General features: G+C 41.5%; 3 protein-coding genes across 3 annotated transcripts in view; all 3 read right to left on the reverse strand.

Moving 5' to 3' along the window:
• Nucleotides 1–3,341: 3,341 nt before the first annotated feature.
• On the reverse strand, nt 3,342–8,504 carry si:dkey-21e13.3 (uncharacterized protein LOC100150043 homolog). The gene is made up of 5 exons (XM_034214575.1): nt 8,138–8,504; nt 6,844–6,951; nt 6,106–6,228; nt 5,811–5,936; nt 3,342–5,153 (listed from the first exon to the last, which is right to left on the reverse strand). Exons 1-5 carry the CDS (start codon nt 8,229–8,231, stop codon nt 4,681–4,683), a joined length of 924 nt encoding a protein of 307 aa, XP_034070466.1. The 5' UTR covers nt 8,232–8,504; the 3' UTR covers nt 3,342–4,680.
• Nucleotides 8,505–8,949: 445 nt separating this feature from the next.
• si:ch73-127m5.2 (uncharacterized protein LOC561202 homolog) lies at nt 8,950–13,992 on the reverse strand. Its single transcript, XM_034214001.1, has 5 exons — nt 13,860–13,992; nt 11,612–12,256; nt 11,281–11,481; nt 11,059–11,188; nt 8,950–10,977 (listed from the first exon to the last, which is right to left on the reverse strand). Exons 2-5 carry the CDS (start codon nt 12,000–12,002, stop codon nt 10,491–10,493), a joined length of 1,209 nt encoding a protein of 402 aa, XP_034069892.1. The 5' UTR covers nt 12,003–12,256; nt 13,860–13,992; the 3' UTR covers nt 8,950–10,490.
• An 888-nt stretch (nt 13,993–14,880) lies between these two features.
• kif19 (kinesin family member 19) overlaps nt 14,881–20,499 on the reverse strand; it is a 36,229-nt gene continuing 30,610 nt past the window's right edge. Inside the window, exons 10-20 of the mRNA XM_034214015.1 lie at nt 20,269–20,425; nt 19,962–20,136; nt 19,624–19,822; nt 19,267–19,537; nt 18,789–18,913; nt 18,537–18,700; nt 18,301–18,406; nt 17,183–17,306; nt 16,568–16,956; nt 15,941–16,109; nt 14,881–15,848 (exon numbers count right to left, since the gene is read on the reverse strand). Of these exons, the coding sequence (XP_034069906.1) occupies nt 15,724–15,848; nt 15,941–16,109; nt 16,568–16,956; nt 17,183–17,306; nt 18,301–18,406; nt 18,537–18,700; nt 18,789–18,913; nt 19,267–19,537; nt 19,624–19,822; nt 19,962–20,136; nt 20,269–20,425 (2,004 nt within the window). The 3' untranslated portion in view covers nt 14,881–15,723. The remainder of the gene's footprint in view (nt 15,849–15,940; nt 16,110–16,567; nt 16,957–17,182; nt 17,307–18,300; nt 18,407–18,536; nt 18,701–18,788; nt 18,914–19,266; nt 19,538–19,623; nt 19,823–19,961; nt 20,137–20,268; nt 20,426–20,499) is intronic.

Genomic DNA, 20,499 nt, shown 5'->3' on the forward strand with positions numbered 1-20,499 from the left:
GGCATTGCACCTACAACTACAATAAGCATGTTAATGTTAATCTCCCCCCCCACCGCGGTGGTTTTGAAAGGTCTCAAGGTTGGCAAGTATGGTCAGTAGACGTTGATGCAATTTCATTGGTGGGTAGCCAAAGGCTGGGTGGCTTCCCTTTGCATTACCCTGAATAATCACAGAGAGGCAGTGGCCTCAGTTGAAGGGTCAATCCCTCAATTTTTTTTCACCAAGGGATGCCAATTTCGCCTGGCCTCATCACGGCCGTGATTAGTTTACAGAAAGTGCAGTACTGTGTGTCACCAGAATGGCGCTGTATCACCCTTTTTAAAATGCTCAATGACAATAAGGGAGAGGTGGCAGCAACACACCGCATAGGTAAATTACCCGAACTGTAAAAAAGAGAATACGCCACTGATTTCCATATCATCAAGCATAATCTCGAGCAGTGTACCAGAGTTGTAGTAGAATCAGTATCATTGATGTATAAAGCGATTTTGTTAGCACAACTGTATGACAGGGAAGTTAATATATATTTTACACAATACAAATAATCACCATCATATGAAAACGATGTTTTCCCCTAAATGGTTCATGTAAGATAACCAACAATGTGTGGGGAGTAATAAAGTGTATTTACATTTTTCACACAGATGCCGGTGGGTCAACATCATTTCTAAGACTTTTTAAAAAAAATCCAAACCCATAGTGACATTAATGACTGGTCTTTGATCATACACGGTACTTGATGTAGTTCTCTGAAAATATGTAGATGGCATTAAATACCATTTATTGTTCTTGAGGTGTTTTTGTTCAAAGACTGTCAATATCACTTCCCAATCGCTTGAGGCTTAAACTCTCCTCACAAGCTCTTCTATCTAAGGCCGAGGCCAACACTGTCCCCAGCAAGAATGGCACGCAACACAGTTAAGTGGATCTGTCCAATAATTCACTTCTGCTTGTCATAGGTATCGATTCGTAAATGCTAATTCTGTATTCTCTGTTGATGTCCTCAACCTGTCACAAAGGTCAATAAGTGAGTATTGGGCCAGCTGCAAAGGCGCCGTGTGTCAGAGAGGCAGAGAATCAGGGGTCCATCATTTTATCCACCTGCCAATCAAACCTGTTATGTTTAAAGACAAGTGGCAAACCCCTGAGGAAGGCTCTTTCAAAATGTTCGCATTCACTGTGTTTGGTATCTCTGTGCTTGCTACTATATGTTGTGGTTTGTTTGTGTGTCCATATCAACAGAGTGAGTATGTGTTGTCCACAAGGTGGATGATTGTTGTCTTACGCTGAAGGATGCTACAGGCTAAAAATAACCGAGGCCACAATAAAGAAATGACAAAAGCAGTAATAAGAATCTCAGCCCCATGAAGTCCTAATGCAATTACACACAGTTGTTTCTGCAGAAATCAACAAGAGAATTAAAGTTGAAATGACTAATTTGCAAAGACAAGCAATACAACAGGCTCCAGCTATGTTCTCTGGCTTTGAGGGCATATAATGCAAAGTTCATCATGCATTATTAATAAGTCTTATATTAAAAGTAATATATGCAGCTTCCTGAGCCTCCTATTACAGAGTGGGAGAGGAGCTATTGATTTAACACTTTCTGTGTTTGACGCATCATGTGTTCATGCAAAGACGTGTATTTGTAAAATGTATTTTGTTGAAAGCAGTAGGCAATAAAATATGGAACATTTCCGCATTTATAAATCCTGATCCACATAAAACTAAAAAGTGTTAAATATAAATTAAATAAGATACATTGTGTACATGTACAAATACATGTATTTTTTTTGTTATATTCCCTATCATACTTTTTTTTATGTGATTATTCCTTAAAGGTCCCATGTCATGCCTTTCCGGTTATTACCCGTCCCCTTGTGTGTTATGAAGGTTTTTCTGCATGTAAACGGTCTGCAGAGTCAAAAACCCTCAAAGTACACCCTGTAGGGAGTAAAACTCTAACACAGAAAATACCTGTCTATGCTGCCCCAGAACGTCTCGTTGGACATTTTTCTTTTTCCATTTTTTTCTTCCCAAGTATAGTGACGTGACCATACCCAGGTCCAAATGGACCAATCCGTGGAGACACACACACACACACACACACACACACACACACACACACACACACACACACACACACACACACACACACACACACACACACACACAACACACACACACAACACACACACCCACACACACACACACACACACACACACACACACACACACACACACACACACACCACACACACACATCTTTTCTCAGCAGCGGCTCCGCGGATTTCTCAGGCCGAGTTTCGCGATGTCTCGCTGTCTCGCAGACCCCACGCAGCAACCAGGAAACGACACCAGTAAACCAGCTCACACTGTCCGCACCCAGACCCCACGCAGCATTCTCATCTGTTTGTCATTACTGGTGTCCTTTTCCGGTTGCTAACAAACGCTGTTGTAACACATACACACACATCAGAGCACAGTGGGCTCATAGGGAGGGGGGGCAGGGGCAGTGTAGGACAGAGAGTGAATACACATACTATACAGAGATGCTGTATGAGAAACCAATGAGATTTAGGAACATTGAACAATGTAAATCTATTCTAGTAGACCTCAACAATGGAATTATGATCAGTAGAAATGGCCATGACATGGGACCTTTAAAACTCACCTGCATCACATGAATGACTCTTTCAAGCTAGCTCCACTGCTGCTACCACATTTAGCTAATTAGCTCATGTTAGCTAGCTCAACACCAAATGTCAAAGAAATTCTGAATTATCCAACGTAAATAAACCAAGTAGACAGAAAAAGGTATCCAACTCCAACTTGTTTAGCCTTATAAAAGCTCTGCATGCTAGCGATCTCGCTGGCTAGTTAGCTTGACTAAGCATGTGAGGTGAGTGAGGAGCCAGCTTTAGCGTTGTGTTCACAGAGCTGTGTGGGTTCTCTTTAAATGCAAAAATCAATGTATAGGCCTACAAGGTTTAACTCGGGTTCATATTTTTGTTTTGTTTTTTGATTAATCAAAGATATGTTTAATGTCTAGAGATCTGCCAACTGTGTTAGGAGAAAGGGGCACAACTTGGAAAATGTGTTAAAAATATGTATTTTATCATGTAGCCTAACAGACAGATGTATTTTTTCATCTAGATGGTTATTCTGGAAATGCCTTCAGAATATTATCAGTTGTTGTTAAAAAAACAGATTGAGATATATATGTTTTGGGGAAATCACTTGCCTAGTGCTATGGCAGCTGTGAATGTGGCTACACATGAGGGGCTTAAACAGGTATCCAACATAAAAGCTGTCAAAACAGAAGGACATTAGATCAAACATTTACATATTTAATATTCACTTTAATGGTTCTGTTTTTCCAGCTGCGTTTTTATAATTGAATTGTGATCACATTACACAAACCTTAAAACCAGCATGTCAACTGCACTCGCATGTGAGAGTAATCGGCAAATAATAATAATAATAGGCCTACATTAAAAAAAATTATTAGAGCGCTTTTACAGGTGCTCAAAGCGCTTTACAAGTACACATTACACATATTAGACATGTAAGAGTCATTACTGCGGACATTACCCACAGGAGCAAATGCGGGTAAAGTGTCTTGCCCAAGGACACAACGGCCTGACGCAGTGGCGGCTGAGGCGGGATTCGAAGAAGATGTTTACATCTTCTTGGACCCGACATATTCGCTCCGGTTCAAAAGGTTTGAGCTTCTTAATTCTAGCACTGTTCCTGGGCCCTGTCCCACAGGAATTAGTCTTGCCATCCTAGACACGTTGTTTTGATATTACAGAGGTTTTTTACAAAGGTTTTTCCCAGATACTACAGCCGCTAATGCACTAATTACAGTCTGTCACCTTATAAGAATATCGCTTCCTGTTAGTCTGTCCATAATGCTCTTGTGTAAATATGTTTTTGTACTCTGTGTAACAAGTGTACAGTCATCTACCAGATCAAGAATAGGTGTGTGGGCCTATTGTCCACCTGTAAATAACTCCAAAGCCTGTTCTCTATCAAATGAAATATTTAAGTGGCTCCCAGAGTAATAAAGTAAGAATTGATTAGAGGGCGTGCCCCTGCTTTGGCACGCCTGGAGCAGGAGGGAAGCAATAAGAGAGGTAATTAGAGGAAGAGAAATAGGAGAACGATTGAGAGAGGGGATAGATACACTTGTGTCTATCTTTGTGTCGGCCTTTGTATTTAACAGAGTTACAGTCAAAGAGCAAGCGCTCAATTCAACACTATGACATCAACAGTAGGGTAAAGTAACCAAATTAAATCTATGTAAATATCTGAGAATAGCTACTGAGATGTGCAGTCAGACAGCTTGTCATTATCAAGTTCAGTCCATCTGAGTAGGCATGTGTGCAAGTCACAAACTGGTGTTCTATTTCTTAAGCATTGCAATGCACACAAACATGTGTCTCCACAAAGCACATGCATGCCATCTAGTGTTAAACTCTAGTAATACAGGTGGTTCAGAGAGGATGTACATTGCCATCAGCCAGATCAAAGTAAACAGGAATAGACAAGAGACATTTAACACTTTAGAGAATATGACAAAATCTTTACAAAAAGTGTATAAGGTGTAAACATTCCATAACTGGTGAAGTGTTCAGAGAGGTTGTAGTAGTCCCTTCTTCAGAGTTGTATAAGCTGTCAGAGGAAAGTGTGAAACACGCGATTCCTCAGACTTTTGGTTCCAGGAACACTCCTTGTAGAGAATTTGATCATCTTCAACAGATTAGAAAAGCTTCCCAATCTGGAGAAAGGAAACCAACGAGCGTTCCGTTTGTTCCCGTGAAGGCTCCAGAAAGAGGAGGAGCAGCGCTGGAAAACCTCAATGTTGACCGCATATTGACCTGGGGCCCATTGAGACACACACACCAGAGTCACAGAAGAGGCAACATCACAGGTGTGAGGAGAAACGGCATGAAAAACAGTCTCCCCCGGCCTCACAGATGCACCCCTCTCCCAGACCATGCCTGCCTCCTCTGCCACCCCCATGCCGCTGATGTTACAGAGCGCCAGCAGGCACACTTCCTCCAGGGCCTCTTTGTCAGGGAAGCGGAGCAGGATGGCGACCAGGCGAGGCACCGCACCCCGACGGAGCAGCAGGTGCTGCAGCTTGGCTGGAGGCATAGAACCAAATAAAAAATAGTTGTTTAGATGTAAGAGAGCTTCATAGCAATTGAAAAAAACCTGGAATAATGTCAAAAAATGTAAAAGGGGAGGAAAGGGAATGGTTATATTTTATTGTATTATCCATTTTGTTTGTATAATTCTGATATTTAAGTGTTTTTCCGTATTTTTACTGTATTTTTTATTTATGTTTCTTGCAAATATTTCGCAATTGTACATTTTCCAACTGTTATTGTATTTTAATTTTCTTCTCTTTTATCTGATATTTATGTTTCTTGTTCATATTTGAAATGACTTTTTTCATATTTGTATTCTAGAGTTCTTTTATAAATGTATGTTTCTTGTACATTTCATTGTTTTTTCTTATTTGTATTATTTAACACTTTAAGTTTCTTGAACATGTTTTAAATGTATTTTTTTTAAATTATGTAATTGTATTTGTCCTTGCATTCTATATTTATGTTGATTCTACATCTTTTTTATTTGTTTTTTTATTATCTTTTAAAGGCGCCCTATTGTGCTTTTATTGCTTTTTAATGCTTTTTATTTTTTGCAATAACAAAGCAAATTCCTTTAGTGTGAAAACCCAATAAAGCAGATTCCTATTCTGATGCATTAGATTGAAACCTTTAAAGACATGTACTCACAGCTGTCACAAGACATGCGAGAGATGGCTCTTGCAGCGTGGAGCAGCAGCTCTTGGTCTAGACTGGTCAGCACGGACAGCAAAGCCGGAGCTAAACCTGCATCACCGAAACCTTTACGAACCACAGCTGACAGGAAACAAACAAACAATGAATTAACATAAAACCACATTAATACAAAGATATAAAAGAACAGAGAAGCAGGCCTTAAGGGCAACTGACAGGAAATGTACTTTTAAGAATCAAGGGCTTGAATAAGAAACTATGTATTAATAAATGATCTGTCTGAATAACTCACACTCCTTGGCGAGTTCAGCCACAAGCTTAGCGGTGGGCAGAGTGAGAGGCCCCCTGCTCCTCAGAGACAGGGCCAGGATGGGCAAGATCCCACTGATCACTACCTGCTCAGCAGCGCCTTTCTCTGGACACACGCAGAAATACACATGTAAACAACACAGTCACACACAACATGTTATAATCCTGTCATTTAACACGCCACAGCCGAGGAATTATGAGGCTTTAAATATCAAGAATATCGATAGGATGTGTGTCTTTAATCTTCAAACTGAATAGAATCTGTTTCAGCCTCACTGTTAATGTGATCTCTGTAACCCGCCTTTACCTCCTCTATGCTCCTGCTGCTCTTTGCTGGGAGACACAAATACAGCTTAGCGTCTAGCGAGGACTTACAACTGTCATACACCTGATCCCCGCTCAGCCCTCACCGGTGTGCGCTTTGCTCCAGGTTTTAAAATGGGGAGCTCTTATGATAAAGCTGCCAGTAGCAGTGGGAGGAATGATGTCTTATGAATTGTATAGGTGTATGGAGAGACATCAATATGTACATATGTGGTAGCAGGAATATAAGCATCAAATGAAAGGCCAGAAAACAACAATGAAACTTGTCATTTCTGTGACATGTGTTGATGTATTTAGTGCTGTAGTATGAAGTGTTAAGTCTAGGCTTGAGTAATAGCACAGCCTGGAATACAATTACTAGTGACATATCACAGTGTTAAGAATTGAATGAACTCACTCTTCTCCTTAATGTTGGCCAGCACTGTGTTCAGATGTGGTTCAAGTTCGTGTGCGATCAGTTCCAACCCCAGGACTCTGATAGAGCCCAGCGCATTGTTCAGGTTGTCTGGAGAGAGATTTGGGGAAATGGAGATGTATTAAGAGTTATAAAACGGGGCGAAAATAAGGAAAGGATTCTGTGCGTGGGAATAATCTGAAGTTATTACAGGTGGGTGAGAGAGAAGCAGGGCTGCTCATAAACACATCAACATGATAGGGAGTGTAAAAGCAATGGGAATCTCTATGAACAAGGAGTGAAGAATCATGCAAGTAATTTCAATAATTGTGTGGTGCTCCGATTTATTTCTATATATCCTACTTTCAAAACAACCACAGCATGCTAACGTGCTAATAAACACTAAACAGCGTACAACCGAGGAAGGTGAGTGTGTCATTATTTAAGCAAATATTTGGTCATAAACCAAGGTACTGGACGAATTCAAACTTTGATCTAATGATGACATGTTGAGATATTAAAAGGTTTTAAAGTTCATCAATCTATCCAATAGTTATTTCGTTTTTGAGACAGTCAGTGGATCTCAAACGTTGGTAGGTTTCATCCTGTTGAGACCTAAATGTGTCTACAAAGTCTTATGGCTATCTTTTGCTACTTATTTCAGTCACAACCAACGTGGCATACTGACCGATCGAATGTTTCAGTCCCTAAATATACACCTTGGATTGTTTTTAATCATGTCAAATATATCATTTTGAAGATGTTTGTGAAGAAATATCTATAGGCACATTATATAATGATGCAGTGAATATTCAGGATCTGCCAGATTGGGGTGTTAAAGGCCAAAGATCACATTCTGTTGTCCTCAGGGTCAGGAAAATGTGACTGGTAACGGATTTAGTCCAAGCTTTACAATGATATATAACATCATGATATCCTGTGTATTGTAGGTAACCCTTCACCCCTAATCCTGACTGTTATGTAATGGTGAGAAAACATGCTTTTTTTTTTAATGATGGAGGTATACAAATAGGTAATAGCATGTAGAAAGCTGCAACGGTATCATAGGACATACACCTTAAAAACAAAACCACCACAAATGGTCCCTCCAAATTGGACCCAGAGCCACACTTTGGGGGTGTGGCTAATGGACAAACACTTGTGTAATGAAGCTGCTCTCTGTCCAACAATACGTCTGGTTGCATAAGCAGGTCCCATGTGCTAACATAAAGCATGCACATTACTGTATTAACATCAACTTCACACTGTAAATCATCAACTATACGTCTCCACTTACCGTTTGGTGTGTAGGGTTGTATTTGGCTGGATCTACTGTTCTTGCTGCAGGGACTTGGGTAGCTGTACGTGGGTGGCATACTAGGGTGTCCCATTCTGCTCCATCTCCTGGTGAAACTTTCTCAGGTCGACATATTCAGTTTTCTTTCTTGCTGTGTCGGTCTTTGGAGTCATCAGCTGTTGATTTGAGGAAACGACTTAACCTACACATGGCTCTCTCTTTACTGCTGCCCTGTTGTTGTGTATAAATAAGACAGATGTCTGTTTACACGCCTGTTGAGTCCGTCTTCCTTGTACTCTGCCTGGCCCTGTCCACTCTCAGGGTTAATATAAGCAAATCCTCCCTAAAGCTCCCCCCCCCCTCCCTGGGTGTGCATGTGTGTACTGTAGGTGTGAGAGCAGTTAAGGTATTAGCGCTTGGTTGTATTCTTACCACCCTAACATCTCCCACAATGCCTTGCGAGCTTCGAGTAATTCTGAGAAACACACGGGTGGGAAACTGGCATCCGTTTTTGTACACAAGTGTATTATTAGATGGCATTTTTCCTAAAATGTTTAACAAAGATGTACTGCAACTCTGAAGCCAGATGTCTATACAATTCAACTAATGTAAATGATGATTTGACCCATCATTACAATTTGTTAAGTGAATATTATCCATCTCTGACGTCTGGATTTTAAAAAATAAATCTCCCCAAAACTCAAAACAATGTAATCACTTTTAAATTCAATCCATTCTCTATTTAGGCACGGCTAAATGCGATATTTATGATATCAATATCGCAAGACAATAACAGCATCAAGAGTTTGTTATAAAAATCCAATCTTTATATTTTACTCAAATCCTGAGATTCCAGTCAAAACAAAGGTTTTTATCAACAATCTAGTACAGAACAAAAATATTTTCAATTGGAAATGTAACCAATAAATACAACAGGGACACGGGAGACATTGTACCACCATCAGAAAATATAATCCAGACCTCTGATACTATCTGTTCTAAGTCATGAGCGGCACACCTGAGCACAGGCAGGGTCCTCAGTGTTCAACATGTCTACAAACATCTGTATTTTTTCTCACTGAAAACATAGTTTAAAAAAATTAACTGCATTCAGTTCGACGACACATATGAAACCTGCTACTAAAGAAACAGAGGATTCACTTAAAGGGATGGTTCGGCATTTAGGGAAAAGTGTTATTGATTTACCCATTTCATTTTGCATTTCTAAATGAAAATAAAATATTAAAAGAGACATACAGGTTAATACTGCGCAATTGCTCACAAGCAAGGGACAGGATTAGTGTTCAATGTAATAGTAAGAGTATTAAAAAACACCAGGGATGGTATAGCACACTATAGTATCCTAACTCCTCTCCCTAGTTGACTCCGTTTTCTGTTTTAATTCATACATGGCTTCCACACATCAATGCTATGTCTCCGTTAACACAGATCTACCAGTTTCATGACGTCAACGACGGTCCAATCAGAGCTCTAGGGAAATGCCTGGTGTCAAATACACACTCCAAGAATGCTCAAAAATCAACTCATGATTCCTGATGCATTGATTATTGAAGTGCAGTTGAATATTTTAAACTGAAGATGTTTTTTATTCTTGTTGTGTTTTTTTTTGGCAGATTTTTCTTTAGTAGCATATTAAAAACAAAAAAATATTTCACTGGCATAAACATTACCCAGAAAAATACATTTCAAGTAAAAATGTGAGGATTCGCCCGGGTTGGTGTAAGATTCCTTGCTTGACTTATTATCCCAGTCTGGCCCTGACCAAGAGTTAGACCAGAAGATCGAAACCACATTCATTTATGTACATGAAATATGTAGTAGCAGCTAAGAGTGGAAACAGATAGCCTAGCTTTGTCCAAATTCAATTCAATCTGAACTGCTAAGGCTCACTGAACATGACTTATTCTGTACAAAAAAAAGTGTAGAAAACACAATACCAAACCGTAAAACCACTACTTACACTTCAGAATTTAGTGTGTGGTTCTAACAAAGTAGATGTCAGGTGTTAATTGGGTGGGCTTTCAGTTGCTGGCAGGTGGACTTTGTGATTTTTGGTCAGACACTAACTGTTTTGACCTGTTTCCAGCCTTTAAGGAAAGCGAACCACATGCTGTTCCCAGCTACATATTTAGAATACGGACTGACAACAAAGTGGAATACATCTTCTTATCTAACGCTCTGCAGGAAAGCTAGAGCATTTCCAAGTCTTTTTTCAAGATGTAACATAATACGTTGATGCTGAGCCCGCCATAGCTGTGATCTCTTTTCACAGAGTGTGCAGAGCCTGTGTTTCATCCCTTTGAATGGGACTATAATTGGTTCTTTGGACTGGTCATGTGACATTGTGTCCAACTATCCCTGTTGTATTGAGCCCACTGGAGACAGTCTCATATCCAACAGACACCAGAGTGAGGACATTACCCTGCGCATCATCCGGCTGGCACTGCTCTGCTTGGGTTTCCATCAGAACAGCCGCTGCACTCTCCTGACTGATCTTCTTCCTGGCTTTGCCTCGAGCCTTGCCCTTCGAAATGACCTTCCCTTTCTCGTTGACCCCAGCAGACGCCTTGTGAGGGGACTCAATGTCATTCGGGCGGGATTTTCGATGGCGCCTGCGGATACGGCGCATTGGCGGAGCGGAGTCAGCCGGGTCTGATGCCGCTGCGCCGGACAGGATCCGGATCTGCTGCTCGATAACCATAATGACCATGTCCAGGGCTGCGTCCAACATACCGAGACCCAGGCCGTGAGTGACGTTATCAAACGCACCGCTGTTCACCGGGTCCATGAAGCACTTCCTCATGTCCACCAGGTGGTTCCTAAGAAAAAAAAGAGTGTTATTACGGTCTTCATCTGCACTTCTTGAAGGCTAGGTTATGGCGAGGACATGTAGTACGTACTTAGTTTCAATTATTTTGGACCAGTGTTGAACTGTGTTGGTCTCAGGGATGAGTTGTTTAGCCATGTTGCTGTAGTCGATGTAGTCATGGGCAAAGTCCTTCATATCGTCACACAGTGCTCGGGTGTCGCCTTACCACATACACAAATTAAACCACAGTTAAGTCTTTTGCGTTCTTGTTAGCAACAGCACATTTACACATCCTTTAACAGATCTGTGTCACCTTCAGTGAGTTTGGAGAAAGAGGAAGAAACAGAGGTAGTTGTGCTTGGTGTGAGGCCGAGAACATTCAGTGACTCCAGCAGAGTTTTCTTGCTGGCCGGGCCTCTGCTGACCCGAGTGTACGCTGCCAGGGAGCGCAGCGACATCTTCTCCGGGGCCTGCAGGCGTCGCTTGATTTCATCATACGAGATTAGATATTTCCCTTAAAAACAGATCAAGACAGTGGGATGGGAATCAGCACAGCATGGACTTAATCGTGTTTAATAATGTCAATCATAAATGCGTTAAACTTGAAATGTACAATGTTTTCAATTACATATCGGGCCACTTACGAGCCTTAGATCCTTTCATGTTGGGATCCAGAAGTGACGACACCTCAGCAAAAGGCATGTGGGTTGCAGATTCTGGATTTGTGCTTGAGTTTGGAGGCGGGTCCTGATTCTGGGGCACAACCTCTGTCTGCTCGGGGGCAGAAACCTGCATCTGGGGCATCTGAATATGAGACTGTAAATGGTGCATTTCCATCTGGTTCTGGTCAAGCTGGCCTTGTATTTGAGGGAGAATTAATGTGCTTTCAGATAAACCCTGGAGCCCCATGCTGCCATGTGCCACATTGCCAGTTTGTTCTGAAGCCACCTGGAAGATGCCCATTACGGGTTTGACCACGGTGAAAACCATGTTCCCCTGGGCGTCCAGGCCCACCACCCGAGTATTTGGGTCCATGTCTTTGCTGCAATGTGACCTTTCTAGCTGAGGGAGGAGGCTCCAGAGGCTTTAATGATCAGATCACCTTAGAGGCCCATGTAGTGTTACAGTATCCTCCTCTGTTCTTAAATTGTTATGGCTGAAGCTGACTAGACAAGGAAACGTAAACTGACTCTCCCTACAGTCCAGATAAACCTCCCACTTTGAAACTGTTAGAGCGTTCCACTTTCTGTGCAGTATCAGCATGGAAACATCACAGCAGAGGATTCATTCTGAAAGAAAAACATAGTAAAAACCTGGTTAGTACCAAATCATTTCTAATTTTCTCACTGAGCTGCTTCACATTCAAAATTAAAGCTCTGTTGACTTTATTAATTATGATACTAATCTATAATAAATAAATAACATTATAATTACTAACTCGCCTGTGGGAAAGTCAAAGTCAATCCATTAGAAGCTATGATAATAATTGTTTTCGGAGAACTCACCCATAATTACTGATTTGCTTTTGGAATAGTAAAAGGCAAAAGGATTTTGTTCCAAATGTTGTTACCCTAACCCAGCTACAACATTAAGTGATGAACACATTCATAATTATAATCCAGTTAAATTATTTATATTTTGATTTGAGCTGTTCTACATAATGAGCAATTTAATTTCTCATAGTAGGCTATATGAAAACACTAATACATTGGTAACCTTTTTGAATCCAGGTCTTTTCTTTTTAGACTGCAGTATTTCAAATGTTACACATGTAAAATAACTATACAAACATAAATTGTTTTAAACAAATGTGAATACAAATCACCAATAACACCATTGATACTTGGTTCTGGTCATCTAATTGTGTTCTTTTTCAATGTTATTCTCTTTAGACTTTACTATATGTTTTTATCAAATACAAGCCCATGATGGAACATGTGCAAAAGTATGAATAGAGGTTGAACATTAATTTGAGGGATAAAGAGTTAGTGTTATCTGGAGAACAAGACAAATCAACTGAGTCCAAAGTGAGTTTCCGTAAATGTGGTTTGGTAGAAGTCAGGGTCACAATGACACTACATATTTGTAATTGTATTCATCGACTTGAATGAAAAAGACACAGCAGGAATGTGATTTTCTCGGTGGGAAAAACCCATCCAGGTGAATTACGCACCATACAAAAGGAAAATGTACGCCTGGCATGGCATGTGTTTAAATTGGACCTTGCAAAGGGCTAAGCAGGCAAGTTAAAGGTCAGCTTCTGTGTCAACATCACTCCTGTTGTCTGTTTTACTCGCAGCTACAGCGCAGCCAGGGCTGAAAGAAGAGATTGGGACGAGACGTATGAACAGGATCTATTTCAGGTCAACTTAGTATCCTGTCACTGTCCAAGTAACCACGCAATAAAATGTAATTAAAAAACGTTATAAATGGCGCAGAGAATCAGCCCATGCAAAACGCGCTTGATTACCATATAGGCCTACTGTACATCTAAATATACAGTGATTACTCGTTTTAAGTCTCGCGCTCAGAACGTGCAGCTCTGGTGTACAAATTAATAACTTTCGAATATATCATTCAACAAGAAAACTTTCCTTCATTTTGGAAACATTTAATAACCACAGTTGCTCATTTTGAATTGTAGGATTAATTTATAAGGAAAAAGCTGACATTAAAGCTAACCTTATCAACTATCGACGCATTATATCAACAATGCTTCATTTATCGTAACTAACATTCATCATGGCTGCCATGGGCGGCTGCTGCTGGGTATGTCTAAACGGCAGGCCCGAAACTTTGCACAAAACGGGATAAACTATAGCGGTTCTGGACGGGACTGCCCAAATGTAACCGCTAACCTAAGATGCAACTAGTGACGGCTGCCCCACTCACCAAACTGCCGTCAGAGTTTTCCTAAAAGGCCACTGATCCTAGAACGGTCCGTATCGACATCAGCGACATTTTTCCTCCTTCTCCGCTGTAGCTTCGGCGGGTTGCAAATCAGCTGTACGTGCACTACCGCCCGAGAGCCGTAATCTCTCCGCTGATTGGTCGATTGATACATCAATCATAAAGTATGTGACTCCTCATTGGTTAGAAATGCCGTCAGTAATTTAGAGGAGGCGGGATTTCCGACGTAGTCTTTTTCATACAATGGGATGAAAATATTATTTTTGTTCCTTTCGGACTTATTTCACAAGTGTTTTCATACACAAATATATCGAAGAAGTCTATTTCAAGCATATAAGTGCGTACATAACCATTTGCAAAATTATATACTTACTTAAAGATACTTTGTATTTGGTGCAGCAGTATGGAAGAAGCAGTTTGACAAGTGATGCGAAGTTGCGAACACCCTTATATATTTAAATAAAATCGCCCTTTCACTCATAAAATGTACACGCATTTGTGATTACAATTATATGTGCAGGCGAGGGTGCCCATGCCAGATGTAAGGACTCAAAACAATCCTAAATAGGACATGTAACTTTCAATATCAGCCATACAATGACTATAATCCTCCAAATTGAATGATAAATGCTAAAACAAGCTAAATAACAGCTCAAATTCCTCTTTTAGGATAACAAATGTGCAGAAATGGTCCATCAGATGGCCTACTTTCCTTTGGATGCTGAATTTCTTCTGCCCATATGTGACTGTTCACCCTCTAGGGGACGTTTTAGAATATTACATCCAATTAGCAGAAAGCATAATGTGAGTAAACATTTCCTGCTGTAGAAATGACTTAGAAATGTCATGGTAACAGATGCGAGACTATTCATTTGCACAGATTCATTATTTAGAAAAATACAATTACAAACTGACACTCATTTTAATCCTGGTCCCACATTTTCATTGGCTGCAATCAAAATGTTTTTAAATGGAACCAATTAATAATGTGTTTGTACCAGAGAAACAAGGAGCAACATTTCTCATCTTCTTTGAATTTATTTAGGTACAAATAAAAAAAATGTACAAAATAAAGCATAGAAAGTAGTAATTATGAAAACAATGTCGATGACAACAAAATACAAGTAAAGGCAACAGTTAAATATTTCATTAAAAACAGCCAACTACTCTTGAAAAGCAACTTGTGGTACTATACATCTACACAAACAGACATGACATTAAACAGTCATGTTTGGGTAAGAGAAGGCATCAACCCCGGGCGTGTGAGAACACAACATTGAGTTTGAATCCAGACGGGCACAACAATCAAGAAGATTTTTTAACTCAAATATGAGCATGTCATTAAATCGGGACGTCACTACAAGATACTGAAACAATTTGATGTCGGGCCATTTCCTATTATGCAGTTTTTACATTGCCATTACAAAGTCTTAATGATTCCCCATTAACTCAATGCTGGCCCTTATCACAAGCACTGAACATTACCAAACCATATATTCTCATAACACACAAACATTAGTACAATGTTGCATTCATAGTGAGCTTGACGTTATCCTGACCTGAGGATACCAAACACAATTTAGCACGACAGCAAGCTAAAGTGGAAACACTGGACAGAACCAAACAGAACTTTATGTTGAACAATCTTTGGCGTCTGCAGGCTGATGGCTCTCAGAGCGCCGCTGCTCAGTGTCCACAGCAAAGCACAGAGGAGACCTGCGTGGAGGTGTCTCAGTCATACTGCCTCACAGTCCTGCCTGATGTGGGTCACTCAGGGGTTAAATGCTGGGCTGGGGGGCGGGTTTGGGTGTTAGTGCTGGTGTTGAGGATAAATTGGGGTGCTGACTCAGTGTCTGCGTGTGCGCTGCGCCCCGGTCCCTGTGGTGCTGATGTAGAGGAGGGGCTGGGGCTGCCGCAGCTGGGATCCCCGCTTCAGGTTATTCTGGGCTGTGGAGGGCTCTGTGTTTGAGCCTGTAAAAAGAAAGGGACATAACAAATATACTCAATACAAAGTTGTTCCTGAGGACAATACTTTGTTTACATTGGCAGTGAAGGTGGTTCACCTGTTTGCTGGATGTTGTGGTGTGCCCTGATTTTGGCGAGAGGAGGGACCCCTCTGAACTGGGGGCGGAGCATGGGAGCCTGTGGGGGCCCGTTGTTATGGAGATGGGGGTCTGATGTGCTGTCCAGAGGGCGGAACCTCTGAGCTGTGGTTGTCTTTGTTTGAGGCAGCTGTAAACAAGAAGAGGGAGAAATTATATCATGCTTTTCTTATTTTGTACTAAAATGTTACTCATTCAATTTGCATCGATTTTTACTAAGCTAATCAAAATATTAAAGGAAGCCTCTATTAATTATTAAACACATTTGTCATCCCACATAACACATTATTACTTCACCTTATTATACTTTAAGGAATCTTGTGTGAAAGTGTCATGATCAGCATATGCATTACTGGGATGTGGCCTAAAAACGTGTTTAATTCGGTTAGGTTAGTTAGTTAGGTTTGCTCAGTTCATCCTTGAGCAATGTCACAACCTGATATGGTTTATTGAGGCTGGTTGCAATTTGCCTGACATTTTCTTACCCTTAACGGCCATAAAGAAATGGCTGCTTTGTTTGTTCTGCATTAATATTTCATGTTAATACATCATTGTCTCCTGTGCATGCATCATTTGGAAAATACTCACTGCTTGACCAGTGACCTCGAAAGAGCGGGAACGCCTCTTCTTGCGGCGAGCCTCAAAGTCCGCCTCTCGGGGCGTCTGGTTTTTGATCGGGACCTGGCGGTTGGGTGGGCGTGTCCAGGTCACCTGCAGGCCAGGCCCCTCCCCCGTACTGCTGGACAGGTTGTCGTCCGAGGTGGCGTGTCTGAGCTCGGGGCTGGGCTGCCTGCCACGTCGCATCGGCAAACCTCTGGGGGGGGCCTCACTCAAAGAGAGGCTGCTCTTCTGCTTCTTGGGGTCCAGAGGGGAGGGCGGAGGGGGTAACCGTAACGAGTCCGCCTCCAGGGCTTTGGAGCGACGACGGGCTGCTTTTACTACGATGTTCTGGACCCCTTTCAGGATTTGCTGCCGCTCTGCAGAGACACAGGGATTTATATTTGACCCACTGTACCACACATTAAAGGCAACTTAAGAAAAAAATACATTTTATGGGCACAGCTAACGGTTCAGAGATTGAAAAAGATTAATTTCATATCATATTTGTATGTGCTAAAAGACTATAAGTTGAACATTCTCAATTCATTAATGATATTTGTTGTCGCTCCACTAACCTGTCCTGAATATATTCTGTTATCTTACCTGTTCGAGTCAGGGCGACCTCCGCCCCGGCCTCGCTGCTCTCGGGGGACGAGTCGAGGTGGCTGTTGATGCTGTGGCTGAGGTGGGTGTAGCTCAGAGAGCTCTCAGGGGCCAGAGGTTGCAGCTGCAGACATGAGATCCAGAGGTGGTCACAGAGTCACTTTGCTTTCAGTCAGGGTCATATTGAGAGCCATATGAATCAACTCTGTGCCTCTCGGAAATGACATGTTTCTTTGAATAGGGCACTTGGATTCTAGCATTCAGAACTCTTTTTCATTTCGTCTATGAGTCACACTGCTGACTCATTGACACAAGAGGAAATTAGATGGAGGTAATATTACCTTAAGCCTGGAACCAATATGTAGAGCTGCATCCATTAGTCGACTAGCTCAGTGGTTCCCATCCTTTTAACTTCAGGGACACGTTTTTTTTATCATTGAGTTAATTTACGGTCCGTGCCTTACTTTTATAAATACTTTTTATATAAAATATTTTATGGATATATAATTATATATTTAATTCATCAAAAAACGACAGACCAGGTGTTAAATTGTAACATTTTGCAGAAATGTTCCTTACTTTTCAATAATTTTTTACTGGTCTTTAAAAGGCCTGGTGATAACCTGTTAAAGATGTATTATTTGCAAAAATGTCATACAATTCAGTTTTAAGCCTCTCAAAATAATTGTTTTGGACTGGCTATGTAAAAGACACCTTGGACTTTGAGAAGCTGGGATGGACATTAATCTCTATTTTGTGACATTTTACAAACCAAACGATGAATCAGTTAATTTTGAAGATAATTTGCAGATGAATCTTTGAAAATTAATTGTTAGCTTTATCCGTACAAAGATATCCTTCTGCTGCTTTGTGAGTTTCAACATGGAAAGCTAAGCAAAAACCCTGAATGGAAAGAGAGTTGAGAGAGAATACTCATGACAGCTCTCCATTGTGCGGGTGCGTGGGCTGCAAATGAAGTTGTTGAGGGAATATATATGCGAGTATAATTCAAAGAGGAATTCGTATGGCTTGAAGTCAAAAGCTCAGGGACAGCTATTGAAATGGAATGAGTCAGAACGAATGCTGCTCATTATAAGTAGAGTTAGAAAAGTCCTCACCTCTCTGTTACCCTTGCCGTTGATGTGGATAGGAAGGGGGGTCATTACAGACGAGTTTTTCAACTGCCTGGCATGAGGGCTGCTCTTGAAAACTCTGTTATTGTCGCTGACAGAAAAAGAAATAGAACAAATGGAGAAATTAACTTTGCTATTGTTATTGTAATATGTACATTTTGTGACTTTTGCTGTTTATATAAAATCAGCTGTTGAACAGAAACATATGAACCAGCTCTTACAGCTCAGGCTCGTGCAGGATGGGGGGCAGAGTGTGTCTACGGATTTTGGCTTGGCCTCGCCTGCTATCAGAGCACATGTTGCGTACACTCTCCTGGTCTGAATCCATGTCCTGCGTGTTGTCGCGACCCTGACCAGGCAGGGTGATCTTTGGTAGAGAGCCCTCCTGAAATAATTGGGAGGAATTATAAGTGATGATATTCGTATAGACAACCATATGTTTGTATCATCTAGTTTAAATACATTTGACTTACCTTGATGGTGTGTCTGATGGTCACCTTATCCAGGGCCATGGCTCGGTCCAGCTTCCTCTCATCTAGCTGCCTCATGTAGATCTCATACAGCTCCTGGAGGTGTGGAGGCATGAGCAGACTGTGGTCTGGAACACAAACACACAGTTCAGGTAAATTAACAACCGACTATTCTATTTCAATTCATCTACTGATTACTTTCAGGCATTGTCATCAAATGCCTTGTTTTGTCGAACAAACATTTCAGAGCCCCGATATATAAGGTTTACTATTATCTAGCAGCAACGAAAGCAGAACGTCCTTAAGGCTGAGAAACGGGAACCAACAGAAGTTTGGAATGTTTTCTATCCAAATAGTTGCATATTTTTTGTTTGCTTTGCTTACAGTATGACCGTTTTTTGACACAGGCATTTCTGATAACCTTTTTTAAATTGATGTATAAGGGCTAAACCGTTTTTGGAGTTATTGCTGCCATACCCACCATCAATGAACTGCCTCTGCTGCTGTATGATCTCGTCACACAGGTGTCTGTGCTGCTCGAAGCGCTGCACCACAACGTTTTTGTGCCGGATGACGTTGTCTTTGAGCAGTGCGTGGGACTGCATCTCTGTGTTCTCGATCTCCAGCTCGTGGACCTTGCAGAGGAGACACAGAACCTCCCGCTGCTCCTCTGAGCTCACCCGTCGTGGCAGCAGCTCCTCCAATCGCCGGGCCCGATCCCTAAGCTCCAGAAATCTGCGCTCGTGTAATGCCTTGAGGATGAGAAGAACGGTATGAGACACTTTGTTTATAAGGTATAATAATACAGTGCTTAGTATCTAATAGATGTCTCCTCTACCTTCTGTTTGTGGATCCTTTTCTGTTCTGCCATGAGTGTAACAAGGTTTTCCCGGGCCATAGCCACCTCCTGGGTCTCTGTGCTGTCAGGAGGAGACTCGGAGGAATCAGAGTCCTTCTCACTTTCATCCTTATTAACACTTTCCTTCCTCCTTTCAGCCCGCCACTTCCTCCTGCGTCTACTCCGCTCCTGCTCCCAGCTGAGTGAAGAAAGATAAACAAACATTTAAACTGCCATGAATAATGATATGTCATCTGGTTGATAATTCTGTCCTCTGTTCTTAAAGATTACTGTATGTTTGCTATCAGATAGGGAAGATATACAATGTTAACACTGACTCTGCAATAGTTAACAGGTGTTTGGAGGTGTCGATCTGGATCTCCATGTTGTTGTTTTCCAGCTCCATCAGGCTCCTCCTGATCTCCATCTGTTGGCGGAAGGCATCCAAGAGCTGCTCCCTCAGCTGGTCCATCTCCGCCCGACTCTGCTGGCTGGAGTGGGCCTGGACCTCAGCTACGAGAGGTGATCAAAGGTGACGATAAAAAGCGAGGAGTAAGGAAGCAGCATTGTAGAATATTCATTTTAGAGCTTCTTTTGGCAGATATTCTTCATGTACTGCAGGAAGCGGTGTGGAAAAGACTTTACCCTGCACATGGCGGATGTCAGCCCGGTCTGAGTTGAGCTGGCGGCTCGCCTGATCTGCAATCTTCTTCTTGAGACGCTGGATCTCGCAGCGCAGATCTGAGATGATGTTGGTGTACTGGGCAATGTGGTATGACACATGTATCAGGTTCCTCTTAACCTGAAGCACAAAGTGATGAGAAATACAAGGATTAGAATACTTTAGATATTTACATGGCTCTTAAAATTCGAACC

This window comes from Gymnodraco acuticeps, unplaced genomic scaffold (assembly GCF_902827175.1).
Source record: "Gymnodraco acuticeps unplaced genomic scaffold, fGymAcu1.1, whole genome shotgun sequence".
Taxonomy (NCBI): domain Eukaryota; kingdom Metazoa; phylum Chordata; class Actinopteri; order Perciformes; family Bathydraconidae; genus Gymnodraco; species Gymnodraco acuticeps.

Coding starts and splice junctions, on each gene's coding strand:
- si:dkey-21e13.3 (XM_034214575.1), bottom strand. CDS start 8,231: ATGGGACACCCTAGTATGCCACCCACGTACAGCTACCCAAGTCCCTGC. Junction 6,952..8,137: donor ACAACCCTACACACCAAACG/GTAAGTGGAGAC, acceptor ATCTCTCTCCAG/ACAACCTGAACAATGCGCTG. Junction 5,154..5,810: donor TCGCATGTCTTGTGACAGCT/GTGAGTACATGT, acceptor CTATGCCTCCAG/CCAAGCTGCAGCACCTGCTG.
- si:ch73-127m5.2 (XM_034214001.1), bottom strand. CDS start 12,002: ATGGACCCAAATACTCGGGTGGTGGGCCTGGACGCCCAGGGGAACATG. Junction 11,189..11,280: donor TTTCTCCAAACTCACTGAAG/GTGACACAGATC, acceptor GTATGTGGTAAG/GCGACACCCGAGCACTGTGT. Junction 10,978..11,058: donor TCCAAAATAATTGAAACTAA/GTACGTACTACA, acceptor TTTTTTTCTTAG/GAACCACCTGGTGGACATGA.